Source organism: Callorhinus ursinus, unplaced genomic scaffold (genome assembly GCF_003265705.2).
Source record: "Callorhinus ursinus isolate GAN/ISIS: 27379988/994484 unplaced genomic scaffold, GSC_fseal_2.0 scaffold53, whole genome shotgun sequence".
NCBI classification, from domain to species: domain Eukaryota; kingdom Metazoa; phylum Chordata; class Mammalia; order Carnivora; family Otariidae; genus Callorhinus; species Callorhinus ursinus.
Genome location: NW_027397115.1, coordinates 1,506,529 through 1,519,929, shown reverse-complemented (window position 1 = coordinate 1,519,929; position 13,401 = coordinate 1,506,529). Strand labels below are relative to the sequence as shown.

Sequence of the window (13,401 nt, the reverse complement as noted above, 5' to 3'; positions counted from 1 at the left end):
AAGCAAAGAGGACTCGAGAAGGGAGTCAGGGAGTGGGGATTCCTCAGGGCAAAGGGACCAACAAGTAGTACAGCGAATCTCCCTGGCGTCGGTGAAGAACCCCCCCGCCCCGGTTTCTTTCTGTGGTCAGTGGTGGGTCTCCTGGCCCCTGGGCTGCCCATGGGGAGACCGTTCACACGTCAGAGCCACCAGGGAACAGTGAGCTCTGGGCTTATGGGGCCTGGCATCTCGAATGCTCTGGATGGCTCCTGAGCACCCAGGAGCCCGCCAAGCTGCAGTCTTTCTAGGCCTCTGCCCTTCTGAAGCATCCCAACCCAGTGGCCTCTATTTCCTTAGGGGTCAAAGGGCAATGACAGTGGGACCTGAATCACAAGGTGGCTGTGAAGAAATAATGTGATGTCCCCTACAGAGCTCAATGAGAGCAGGTGCCCAGGGGACGTTAGCTATTGCTGACACTGATCCATCCAGAGCTCTGGCCTGGCCTCAGGCACCCTATACAGATGGACTCTAGCTCCCTCTCCCGAAGCCCCATCTGCCTGACAGGACACCTTTGGCATCCCCGTCGCCTTGTAGCATGGAGGAGGCAGGGTCCTGTCCCGATGTCTGGATGGTAGGGACCCTGGTGCCATTCGGGGGTGAGTCTACTTCCAATACCAGGACCCCCCCCATCCTGCAGCCGGGGTGGGTTTGGCCAGCCCCACCCTCCACGACTTCCTAACCAGACTCTCCTGCTGGGGTCCTGGCAAACTGGGGGGGACTGCAAGTCTGGGAGGCTGCAAACCCAGCCCAGATGGAGCTGATCCTGTAGGAACTACAGGAGAAACGGAGAGAGAGAAATCACCCATAATCACACCTCCCAGAGATCACCACTCACCTTCTATGTTTTCCTCTTGTTTATTTTCTTAAAATGTTTTTTAAGAGGGGGCCGGGAGGGGCAGAGGGAGAGAGAGAATCTTAAGCAGGCTCCACGCCCAGCGCAGAGCTGGACTCGGCTCTATCATGACCTGATCCTGAGATCATGACCTGAGCCGAAATCCAGAGTGGGACGCTTAACTGACTGAGCCACCCAGGCGTCCCTCTTCTAGTTTATTTTTACAGAATAAGGATGTCCATGCCAATGAAAATAAAACCGAGATCAAAGGTACAGACACTGTGGTTTTGTTCTAACGTTAGTTCAAAAATACCTTTTTTCTTTCTTTCTTTCTTTCTTTCTTTCTTTTTCTTTCTTTCTTTCTTTCTTCCTTCCTTCCTTCCTTCCTTCCTTCCTTCCTTCCTTCCTTCCTTTCTTTCTTTCTTTCTTTCTTTCTTTCTTTCTTTTTCTTTCTTTTCTTTTCTTTTCTCTTCTTTTCTTTTCTTTCAAGATTTTTTATTTATTTGACACGGAGAGAGACAGCCAGAGAGGGAACACAAGCAGGGGGAGTGGGAGAGGGAGAGGCAGGCTCTCCACCGAGCAGGGAGCCTGATGCACGGCTCGATCCCAGGACCCCTGGGATCATGACCTGAGCCAAAGGCAGACGCTTAACGACTGAGCCACCCAGGCGCCCCCAAAAATATCTTTACATATCATTCAGTGTTTTTCGTGACATAGAACTTTTTGTGGGTGCATAATTCCCTCAAAATTTCTTCAGGTCATTGCCTAATGGTGCAACATTTAGGTTTTGGTCTCCTGGCCTCCCTTCCCTCCCCTGGGTCATATGGCTTGACGCTGTCCCCCCAACCTCTCAGCTGCAGGTTCATCATGCAACTTCTAGATTCTCCACTTCCTGGAAACACCCACTGCCATCCCACCCGCCAGTGGGCCCTTCAGACGCCACATTAGGTGTCGTGGGCTGATTTGCATACCCCCCAAATATGTTCAAGTCCTAACCTCCAGTAGCTCAGGACGTGACCTTATTTAGGAATAGGGTCATTGCCGTTGTAAATAGTTAAGAGGAGGTCCTGCGGGCGTACGGATGAGGGTGCCCTCATCCAGGGTGACTGGTCTCCTTACAGAGGAGAGCACAGAAGAGGCACAGACTCACAGGGACAGACAGACGCGGGAGGGATGCATCTAAAGTCAAGGAAGCCACGGATGGCCAGCAGACAGCAGAAGCTACAAATGGGCTTCTGACCCCCCTCCCCGTACTTTGCACCCCCACCCTCCTCTGACCCTGTCCAGCCACCATTTCTGACCCTTGCTCCCCGGCCATCCTCCTTTTGTCCCAGAATGCCTTGCAGCTGTCGGGCGGAAGCGGTGTGGCTTGCTCTCAAGGCTGGACCCGGCAGTCAGCGTCCTGTCCCTCAGTGATGGTGGGAGTGACCCCCACCAAGCACTGTGCTAACCTCTCCCCCCCCGGGATGGTCTCACCTACTCCTCACAGCAACCCCATATTTTGCAAAGGAGGAAACTGACGCAAGAAGGATCAAGTAATTAGCAAGTCAGGGGAGCAACTGGGGTCTGAATGTGGGAAGGGGCTTCCAGAGCCCAGCCCGCTCCGCCATCTTCACAGATGTGGACAGTTAGGGTCCTTCCCGCGTCCACGACTCTGACTTAGCAGGTAATTTGCGGATCCAGCGAGCCGTCCGGCCAGCACGCCTGCAGGCTCTGCTCTGTGCTCCCCGAGTGAGGTCATGCATGGAAACCACCGGCCCAGACGCCTCGGCAGAGCACATCTCCCGGTGCCCAGACTTGGCACCGAACCCTGGCTCTTTGAGGAAGGCAGCAGGGCAGGGAGGCCCTTGCCTGGACTTTGAGCTGGACCATCACTGGCAGGGGGCAGTTGAGGCATGGAGCTCCGTGGCCCACAAGTCTGGGCCCCGGGCTTGCTGCCGGATGGGCCCTGCGTGCCGGGTCTTGCTTCTGTCTTCCGTAAAATATGCCCATCACACAGAGGGGTCACGAGAATCAAACGAGGGAAAGCGTCCAGTGCACTTAGCACAGCGCCCGAGCTCTGTCCTCTCCCCAGGGAAAGTCAGTCTGTCTCTCACATATATACTCAACATGTGGTCATTTATGGTAAGAGTGTCTGCCCATCTATTCTCCCCTCTGGGGAAACGTGCACATTTAGCTGATAGTGTGTACTTCTTCACGGGCTCCACCAGATGGGAGAAGGAGGAGGAAAGCCTGGGTGGACAAATGGTAGGCAGGGAAAAACTGTAGTATCCACAGGAGACAGTTTATTTTCTCTATATAAAGAACGCTAACAGATCAACAAGAAGAAAAGATTTTTTCAAAAGTCCACTACACAAATGGGCAAAGGATATGACCACACAGTCCCTGAGGAAATCAACGAAAGGGGACCATAAAAATACAAGGAGACGTTCCTGTTTGCTCATAATCAAAGGATTGCAAACCTAAACAAACCTAAGCATTACCACTGGCAAGATTTTTAAAGAATGGTGACGACGAGGGTCAGCCTGGGTGGAAACTGGCACTCCCCTGGGCCATCTGTGGGGAGTGTTGACCGGGGTAACCCGTCGGGAAGGAAGGCCAGTGAAAGAATGTCACACATACATTCTGCCACGGCAACTCCACTGCTAGGAACTGACACCCCAATGTGCAGGTGAAGGGAGAGCTGGGGGAAGGGAACAGTGTTGCAAGCAGCAGGAACAGCATGGGTGTGCATGGAGACTGCAGTAGAAAGGACTTCCATGTGACTGCAACATGGTGGTAGCTGGAGACCTCCATCTTCTCTGAAGTGGAGAAAGCTTGTCTGTGACACGTGTGGGGAAGAGGGTCAAATGGGGACGGAGGAGCCCTGGAAGGGGAGGAGAGAAGACAGAGCTGCTGGAAAGAGGGGCGAGTGGGGAACACGGCTGAGCTGCACAGAAGGTCTGGCTGGGACTGAGTCCCATACCTCATGAGTGATGCAGTCGGTGCACTTTCCTACACTACATCTTGACAGAATACGAGCATTTTAAATCCCAACATGCCGCCTGGAAGTGGCTGAGGGCCTCCGTGAGACGCACCGGCAGTGGGGGAGAGAAGACATGAGGAACGGGGAGCCGGAGTGATGGCCCCAGGGCGGTGGCTGGGGAGAGGCTGTGTGTCCCACCTGCTCCTCACCCCGGGAACCCCGTAAGGTGGGGTCACAACCGGACGGGCTTCACGGGGCCTGTTGCTGACATGGCTGCCACATGCAGCGTGGCCCAGCGGACGTGTGGATCACTGGGCAGTGTAGCCCATCGCCCTTACCAGCGTTACTACCAGGCTCTGGATTTGGGGAGCCTGTGGGGGGCCGAAACAGCACACCTGTAACGAAGAGGTTGGTGGAGCTCCTTAGACTCAGAGGCTTGTAGGGCTGGAGGCAAATCCAGGCAACTTCCTACAGATGCTGACCCCCACCCCACATTATTCCGTTTGCTCTTGCATGCCCCCAGTGATGGGGAACTCGCTCATCCTGGAGGCACCCTATTCCTCCCCTGCCAAAGAGCCTTCGGTGGACGCCCCACTGCCCTTGACATAAAATCCAACTCCTTCCTGAGGCCCCCAGGGTCCTCCTCCATGATGGAGCCCTGGTCACCTCCGAGCTCACCCATGTCGGCCCCTGGCCCTTCACTCTGCCCTGGCCGGCCCCAGAGGCTTCCTCTGTGGTCCCCGAACACATCATGGCTTTCTTCCGTACCTAGGCCTTTGCACATGCTGGTCCCTCTCCCTGGATGTTGCTCCTCCTCCTCCAGTTACCCCTTCCTTTGTTGTTAGAGGAAACTTCCGGTTTCAGCCGGCATGTCACCTCCCAGCCTCAGCTAGATACCCCTGGACACACTCTGTGTAGCGCTCATCACTCCCATAATTAAGCACTCATTTAGGATTTCATCGCCCGTCTGACTCAGACTTCCACGAGGACCTGCCTCCTTTGGTCCCATCATTGCCCCTTGAGTGATGCGTACACTGCAAGACACCCAGTGCCGGCCCGCTGTATCAGGGTTTTTGGGAAACTCTCTGAGCATCCCAGGAGGACAGGGGACCAGCTTTGCACAAAGGGCTCCTGCACCAAGCCCCTGGTCACAATTCATGGCCACCCCCGGGGGGCCAGCTTCAGAACTTAGGTCTTTCCCTACCATCCCCCTAGCTCGGCTCCATTGTCGTCAAGTTCAAACTGATTTCCATGTCCTCCCTTCCTTTGCATGGGGCTATTGATCTTCATTTTCTAGACTGGCTCTGGTGGTGAAAGCAGTGTATCTTGGAAGTTTTATCAGGGGCTCATTCTGGCTTGAAGCTTTCATTAACATAGTTAACTTCCAATACATTGCACAAATGTTTCTTCATGTGTGGCTTCTAACTGGTCTGCCATCCAGATGGTTTTGAAATTAAGGAAGCTGCTATATTTGCCTTGAGCTGGTTATTTGGAATTCGGAGATTAGAGCCCTGGTCTGGAGATAAGCTAAACAGCTGGGCACCACGACCCGTCCCCGGCAAGGGAAAGTTTCTGATGACAATTTTCTTTGTTTTGAGTAACTAATTCAATTACCAATCTTTATTCACATTTGATTTTCGGATGAGCCTATTTAAGTTCATCCTCTTCCCAGTTTTTATTCTGTTTCAAAACGGAGTCCCACATCAACGACTCATTTATTATGGAATAGCCTGTCACTCGGTGCTAATCTGTCTCAAAATGGTAACTTGCCATCCCCAAGTCTATGGCTCGAGATAAAAGCAGGACTGAAATTAGCAAAAAGAAACACAAGTTGAGGGGGGGGGAGAAGCTGTGGCTTTTTCATTTTTGCCCCTCAAGCATAACTTGTTGAGTAAGGAGATTTTTAAAAGCCAGAAATTGCTGTGGAGCAAACCAAAGCTGGAGGCTGGTGACCTGGCACGAAACGCGTCTGGCACCGCGCGGTCTGGAGGAAGGTCTGCTGCGGCGGGGGGCTGACCGCAACCCACGGCCCTGCTCCCATCATCCGCAAGGAGGACATTTTCAGAGACTAGAGGGAGGGAGAAATCAACGTCCAAATTAGAAGCTACCTAAGCTGTGTTGTTTTTCTTGGGGCCCCACTGTGCCTTTGATTTCCTGATTGCTCAGAGCAAGAATAACAAAATTCATCTGACCTGGTGATTTTGACAGATTCATTTGAAAAGCTACCAGTTGAGTCTAATCTCGCCACACCAGTGGGTCTCAACCAGGGGTGATTTTGCCCCCCAGCCCCACTCCCCAGGGGACATCGGGTGGTGTCTGGAGACCTTTGTGATTGTTCTAACTGGGAAGTTGCTGCCCCTGGCCTCTGGTAGGGGGAGGGGCCAGGGATGCTGCTAAACATCCTACGGTGCACAGGACAGCCCCACAGCAGAGGATGATCTGGACCACAACATCGGTGGTGCTGAGGCTGAGAAACCCTTTGTGCGCGCGCGTGTGTGTGCGTGTGCGTGCATGTGTGTGTGTGTGTGTGTGTGTGTGTGTGTGTGTACTCAGTAGGAATTCACTTGGTGGGGCCGCTCATGTGCCATCCTATACCAACTTCGAACAACCGGAGACCCGAAGTTCAGGCATGCCCTGGCTCAGGTACCTAAATTATGTAAGTATCTGAAGGATTAACTGGGTTCTGTTTCCTTGCACAAAAGCAAAAGGATCTGGTTGCCTGGTGATGCAGCCAGTGGTGAAAAGAACTTTTGAAAAAAGTGTTCAGTGGAAAAAGGTGCCCGAGTTAAGAGCAGGGAGTATGAAGTCTGCCCGCATGGGACCATCCCCCTCTCTAGTGCCTGTGTCTGCCTCAAAGGGCGGCAGGCTCTGGAGTGGCCTCCGTCCACCCGCCCGGGGCCACTAGGCGTCCCTGGCTTCTCTCCTGCGGCGTCTGTCGCACTTGCTGTGGCGAAAGGTCGCCAGGGAGTGAAACAGCAGGGCTCCCCGAGAGCAAGCCGCGATGCTAAACTTCCAGTGATTTTATTGGCATGACGAGAATTCGGGGCCTGCCAAAGACAACAGCCCTGTGCTGTGACCAAGACTGCAGGTTTCTGGGGTAATCTGCCCCATTGCTCTTGACGGCCCCATCCCTGGGGAGGTGGGCGAGCTTCCTCCCTGCCCTCCTCCCACCTCTGCGCCCAGAGGAAAGTGCAGACCTCCTTGGGCAGGCTCTCACCTTGCCCTCTGCCCTTGCTCGCTACCCCACCCCCCGGGGACCAGCAGGGTGGCCCTGGATGGTTTTGCGTTGATGGAGGACTCCGAGGCCAGGGACAGCTGTCTGACTGCTCACTTCCAGCCCCGGCAGGAGGCAAAGGAGCCCCTTCCGGTGGATACAGCTGAGACTCCTCATACTGCTAACCTAACCCTTCCTTGACCTTCCTTCACACCCCTTTCTCCTCCCCTTCAGATATCTTGCTTAGAAGTTTGAGGTTGGGCAGCAAAGAGTGTGTGGTTGGTGAGCTCCTGTGGGTAGACCAGATGCTCCTTGCCTGTAAATGAAGCAGCGTGCCCAGTGGGAGCTGACAGCCCCGTCCCACGGGCTGCCACTTACTGAGTACTTCCCTGGTGCTTCCCTGCAGACCTTCTTGTATCCTCACCACAGTCCTAGGGGAAGTGGGGATTTTGTAAGCCCATTGGACAGATGAGAAGGTTGAGGCTAAGAGAACCTAATGGACATGCCTGCCCAAGGCCATGCAGATTGAAGGTGATCTGGGTTCTGAGCCAGGTGATCTGACTCCAGGGCCAGAATTCTTAAACCTTAACCATGTGAGGGTGTTTGGGGCTGAGCCTGGGGCTGTATGCCCTTGCACGACTATGGTTGTTATTGTCCTTTTGGCCAATGGTGACACACCGTGGTCAGGTGGCATTTGTAGAGAGTTTTGTCCCTGCCCACCCCCTACGAAGAGTCAGCAGGAGAGCAGTGGGTCTGGAGAAGGCACTGCCTCCTCTCCCTGGAGTCCTTTGGCTGCCCTCCCTCCATGCCATCGGGCTTGCTGGACACCAGCATGGGCTCACAGGCACTGCACCCCCCCAAATTTCCCCTCCCCAAACTCTGCTGCAGGGCACAAACCCTGAACACCCACCCACAGATTCAGAATTCAATGGGCCAGACCAGAACATGCAGGCCCTAGTCTGAGGGATTTGGGGCTTAGAACTTGCCGCGGGGGTTTCAGTGGGCCTGGGATCCTCCTGAATCTTGTTGGAGGTCCCGGGTACGGGGACGCAGGTCCCTGGAGGTGCTGCAGGTGCCGGCCAGGTGAGGCCAGAGAAGAGCGTGGAGAAGAGTGCGCAGAGCGCAGCATCACCTGCCCAGTGCACAGGCCCACACAGCAGTCCCCACGGACTTCCCAATAACATCAGGCGGCGGGCTCCCTCCCTTCCGAACTCAGGCAGCGAGCCGGTGGGGGGCGGAGGGCGGCACCTACCTCCCAAAAGCACCAGGACGCAAGCGTAGGGGAGCATGGCTGTGGGCATCCCGTCGGGGCTGGCAGGACCGGGTCCCCCCCCCGGGGCGCCTCCACTGTGCTCTTGGAGGGGAGGCGCGGGCGCGGAGCTCCCGGGCGGCGGCGGCGGACGCTGGCCTTGCAGCTGGGGTCCTGCGAAGGAGTTGCAAGGGTCCTGAGCCCCCCTCGGCGCTCGCACGCGCTCACCCGCCCGGGCTGTTGATAGTTGTAAGTCGAGCTGCGCACTCATAGGTCCAACTTGCCAGAAGAGGTGGAGACAGCCCCAGGCGTTGCGCGCACAGCAGCGCAGCGCGCCCAGCCCTCTGACGCGGCTCCTCCTGCCATTCAGACCCCTCAGCCGACCCCCCTCCGTCCCCCGGTCCTCGCCTCCCCCAATGTCTTCGCAGGGAGCACAGAGGCCTCCCTCAAACTCTTGTCCTGGCCAAGCCGGACTGGTGCGCTCCTACCGCCAAAGCGCACCCCCTAGGCAGGCAGATCCCTGGAAGGGCAAGGGGGTTTGGTGGGCGACTCTTCTCTGCCCCGCGGGGTCCCAGGACCCCCGATGTTTCTATTCAGGCCTTTCAGATACTCTTGGAAAAGTTTCCTCAACTTGGAGCCCAGCGAGCGCAGGAGTACAGTGAAAGTGGCCAACCTGGGGTGCCCAGCGGCAGGCAGCCTCTCTGTAATTAGGTCGTCCCGCTCCAGAGAGCATCTAGGCAAACAGTGTGGAGCCGACCAGGGCGGGTTTCCTCCCCCCACCCCACCCCAACTCCTCCTCCAACCCCCCCTTCTCATCCCAGTGAGTCAGTTTAGGGTGGCAGCCCAGAGGCAAGGCAGCTGGGGGGAGAGGGAGGAGGGGGGGAGGGCAGACACCCTGCCCCCAAACTGGTCACCTCCTGCCCCCCACCCCAGGCCCAGGGCCTTCCCAGGCACCTCTCCGAGTGGCAGGCAAGCCTTGAATGAAGGTGGTGAACATCTGGGAAGGAGGAGCTGCGCAAGCCATTGGGTTTGTGAATGAAGCAGAGAGAAAGCATCACTTGGACTGGAAGGTTTCAGCCGGGTGGGCCCTGCCCTGCTCGGACCTTGCGGGCACTGGAAAGCAAAGCTGTGTGAGGCAGGCCTGGGGGCTGGGGCGTGTGGATCCCGGGTCCATCGGCGCTGGTTGCCATTCTCTGGGAGGACAGAGGAGAGTGGAAAAAGAAGAGAGGCCCCAGAGAGGAGGGAGGGAGGGAAAGAGAGCTGGAGGGGAGAGAAAGGGGGGCAACAGAGACAGAGACAGAGCAAGGGGGCCGGAGAGAAAGAGGAGAGACAGAACCTGAAGGGGGACGTGAGAGGCGAGCGAGGGGGAGGGAAGAGGAGAGATGCTGTCCCCTGTGGGGGGCGCGGGGCCCTGGGGACGCATCTGTGCCCGGGGTGCACATCCGAGCCCTCCGAAGGGTTCGTAGACCCACGGGTCCGGACCTGTGCTGGGGTGTTCCAAGACAGCACCCCACCTTTGGCTTCCTTGCCAGAAGCTTGGCTGAGGCCCCTGGGAGCCCCTCCCCCAACTGCAATCTCAAGGGCCCCCAATCTGGGAACACCCCAGCCCCACCCCGGGTGGGCCGTCGCTTCCCTCTTCTCGGAGGCAGCAGAGATGAGCAGAAAGTGCAGAATGAGGCCACAGCGTGATCTTACACGGATGGAAATGCGAGAGAAACGATCAGTTCCCTTCCTGAAAATGACATTTTTCTGGTCTCTGGCTTGCGGAGGACAGCAGACACCAGAGCGGCCTTGCGGCCACAGGGCCAGTCCAGCCCCCCGTGGGCACCGTGGCTATGGCACAGACAAGGTTTAAATGGCAGGGGTAACTTCTGTGGTGGGAGAGGAGTTGCTCGGGGTGATTATTTATAATTGCGTTATTGTGATTATTTGTGGCAATTATGTGTCTTTACATCTGCAAAACGTACACCTCCGGATGGTTGCACGCCCTGCGTGCTGTCCTGTCCATACCGTGGGAGACTCTCTGGGCTTTCTGAATGCGGCCCTTTTCAAGTCCCACACTGCTGACAGGGTTTGGCACGGGGAGGGGCTGTGACATTGATGTCCCGGGTGAGGTGATAACTTTTAGAACTTACTGTACTGCTCTTAGACGTGGGAACTTCCCCGCAAAATATGGGGCCCATTTAGGAATTGTTGGATTGGCTTACTTATAAATGAGAGGAATTGCCAATCGTATGGAGAACCCGGTGTGGGCCGGGTGCTTGAGACGCACATACCTTACAAGGACCCGAGGAGAAGTAGGAATTACTGTGGCTCCGCTTTATAGAATGGGGAAACTGAGTTTGGAGAGGTTGGGCCACTGTCCCAAGGTCACACAGCTGGAAAGTGGCAGAGTCCCTGCTGGTGACCAGGATGCTCTGTGTCTCCTTGGGGGTGCCCTGTCTCCCTGCGCCGCTGGCTGCAGATCCTGCAGCCGTTCCACTCCATTCCGAGTCTGCAGATCCTAAAGGGGAAAGCCCACTCTGTAATAACAGCCTTTCTTGGAAGAGGCTTTGGGAAGAAGGGGAAACTTCCTATGTCTTAGCTAGACCCCGCTGTGGAGACTGACGGTGAGGGTGGGAGCCATCTCTCTCCGTGGGAATGGCGGGGTGGCCCTCAGGAGAGGGCATCCGGAGAGAACAGGTGCGCGATCCCCTCTGCAGGTGGGGAAACGGAAGTTCAGGGCAGCAAGCTACCTCTTCTGAGGCAGATCTTACTCCCGAAAATAAAAAAAGGAAAGAAAATGAACAGTGTTTGAACAAGACTCTGCTCTCGTTACAAGGAGATAAAACAAAAGACAAAGAAGGAACCAAAGCTAAAGCTTAGTGGCTTCAAACATATATTTATTTTTAACAACAACAAAAAATATTATATTGTCCAGACTGTGCATTTTGCCAGAGGAAGGGTGGTATATGCTTGGTTCCTGACCCCTTTCTTGCATATAGAACAATCCCCCGAGAACATCTGAAATGCTAGTAATTTTTTTTTTAAGATTTTATTTCTTTCTTTATCAGAGAGGGAGAGAGCACAAGCCCAGGGAGCAGCAGGGAGAGGGAGAAGCAGACTCCCTGCTGAGCAAGGAGCCTGATGTGGGACTCGATCCCAGGACCCTGGGACCATGACCTGAACCGAAGGTGGATGCTTTAGCAACTGAGCCACCCAGGTGTCCCTGAAATGCTAGTAATTATGAGGCTGTTCGGGGGACAAGCAAATTATTTCTTAAGCCCCCACTCTGGCTGAGTCACATCCATGGGCATTATCACATTTTGGCCTCTAGAGCTGGGCTTTTCCGGTTGTTAACTGCAGGGACCCTCCCCAGGCGATCAGAGTTACGGGAGAGGTGGGGGTGGAGGGACACAGTGCCCATTGCTCTGGGGCCGTGCACAGCCAGTGTGAGGGAGGTGGCCGTGAGCCAGATGTCCGTGATGGGAGAGGAGGCCAGCCCTCCATGCTCGGCTCTTATCTCCCACCCACCCTCCCCCCAGATCCAAGTCTGAGGCTGGGGGTCATGGAAAGCACTGGAGAAGAGAGGCTCTTCCTTTCCCTCCCCACCAAACACTTACCTCCTCATCCTTGTCTCTGCTAAAAAAACACCGTGGGAAGGTAAGATCGTCCCATGAAATCTTGCTATAAAATGGTCTGTTTGCTCTGCTTGTTATCAGGGCTGTCTGATCAAAGAAACAGTGCCCAGACCTGGTTATCTAATAACCAAATAAACAACCAGGCTGGCTTCCCTGGTTGGGAAGGGTGGGTGGGGGCAGCTCTGGATGAAGTGAGGGACAGGCCAGAGTGGCTGGTCCCCTCTTGATGACCATTCCTGCCTACAGAGTGTCACACTGGCCAGGTCCCCACAATAGCCCCCATTTCCAGATGGAGAAACCGAGGCAGGGAAACCATGTTCCTGCCCTCCAGGGGAGCCCAGGGCCATCAGGTAAATGACATTCATTTGTCCCCTCTGGTAACTGCCATGGTGTCAGCCTTCCTCCCCATTGTACCAGTGCACACTCGTGCTCAGCTCATGCCTTGTGTGTAATGGAGGCTCACTACATATTTGCTGAATGAATGAATGAGCAGAGCAACTATACAGAATGAGCCCTGGGTTTGCCTCAGAGAATGTGGTCACGCATCTTAATGCTACCGCTTAGCAACTTACTGGGCCTGGGGCTAGGGTGAGGCAAGCAAGACACCCAGGGCTCAACACAGAAGGGGCCACTCGCTCTCAGACGCCCACCCTGCACCTGTATGAGCACCTGAGGGTGAGCGCCCCCCTCACGTGTCGAGCCCTGGGTGTCTTGCTTGCCTCAGCCTAGCCCCGGCTCTGCCACTCACTCTGAGTCCTGGTTTCTTCCTCTGAAAATGGGGATGATGCTCATGCTGCCTAGTGGGGTTAAGAAGTCAGTGTCTGCAGACATGAACTTGGGATAGAGGATCCAGTCTACTCAGGTCCTGAGACTCTGGAGAGGACTCGAAGGTCAAACAGCTGATGTGAGATGGAGCCTGGATGACTATGTGGTCTGGGACTTGAAAATCTGGCTTCTCAGCCTGATTCTAAACTGTTTGGGTCCTGAATGGCTTCTTGTCCACCTGCCCCTGGGGGAGGCAGGTTGAGAAAATGCCTTAGGTTTCCCAGAAACTCCCCCCACCCACCAGTCCTCACACCTGTCAGTCTTCATGCTCCATCAGGCTGTGGTGGGAGCTGGGAGGCATTAGTGGGCTTAACCCAGCACCTGGCACATAGGTGTTCAGTGAACACGTTGTGGGTGGATGGGTGGATGGATGAACGGATGGGTATGTGGGTGGGTAGCTGGATGAATAGATGATTAGGTAGATGGGTGGGTAGCTGGATGAATAGATGATTAGGTGGATGGGTGGGTGGATGGATGGATGAATGACTAGGTGGATGGGTAGGTAGGTGGGTAGATCAATGGATGGATGGGGGATGGATGGATGGGTGGATGGATGAACGGATGGGTATGTGGGTGGGTAGCTGGATGAATAGATGATTAGGTGGATGGGTGGGTGGATGGATGGATGAATGACTAGGTGGATGGGTAGGTAGGTGG

The 13,401-nt window shown here is 55.4% G+C and overlaps 1 protein-coding gene across 1 annotated transcript in view; it reads right to left on the bottom strand.

Annotated features, from left to right (window-relative positions):
* The window catches only part of APCDD1L (APC down-regulated 1 like), a 48,830-nt gene extending 40,333 nt beyond the window's left edge, over window positions 1–8,497 (bottom strand). Inside the window, exon 1 of the mRNA XM_073883991.1 lies at window positions 8,303–8,497. Within this exon, the coding sequence (XP_073740092.1) occupies window positions 8,303–8,351 (49 nt within the window). The 5' untranslated portion in view covers window positions 8,352–8,497. The remainder of the gene's footprint in view (window positions 1–8,302) is intronic.
* Window positions 8,498–13,401: the final 4,904 nt, after the last annotated feature.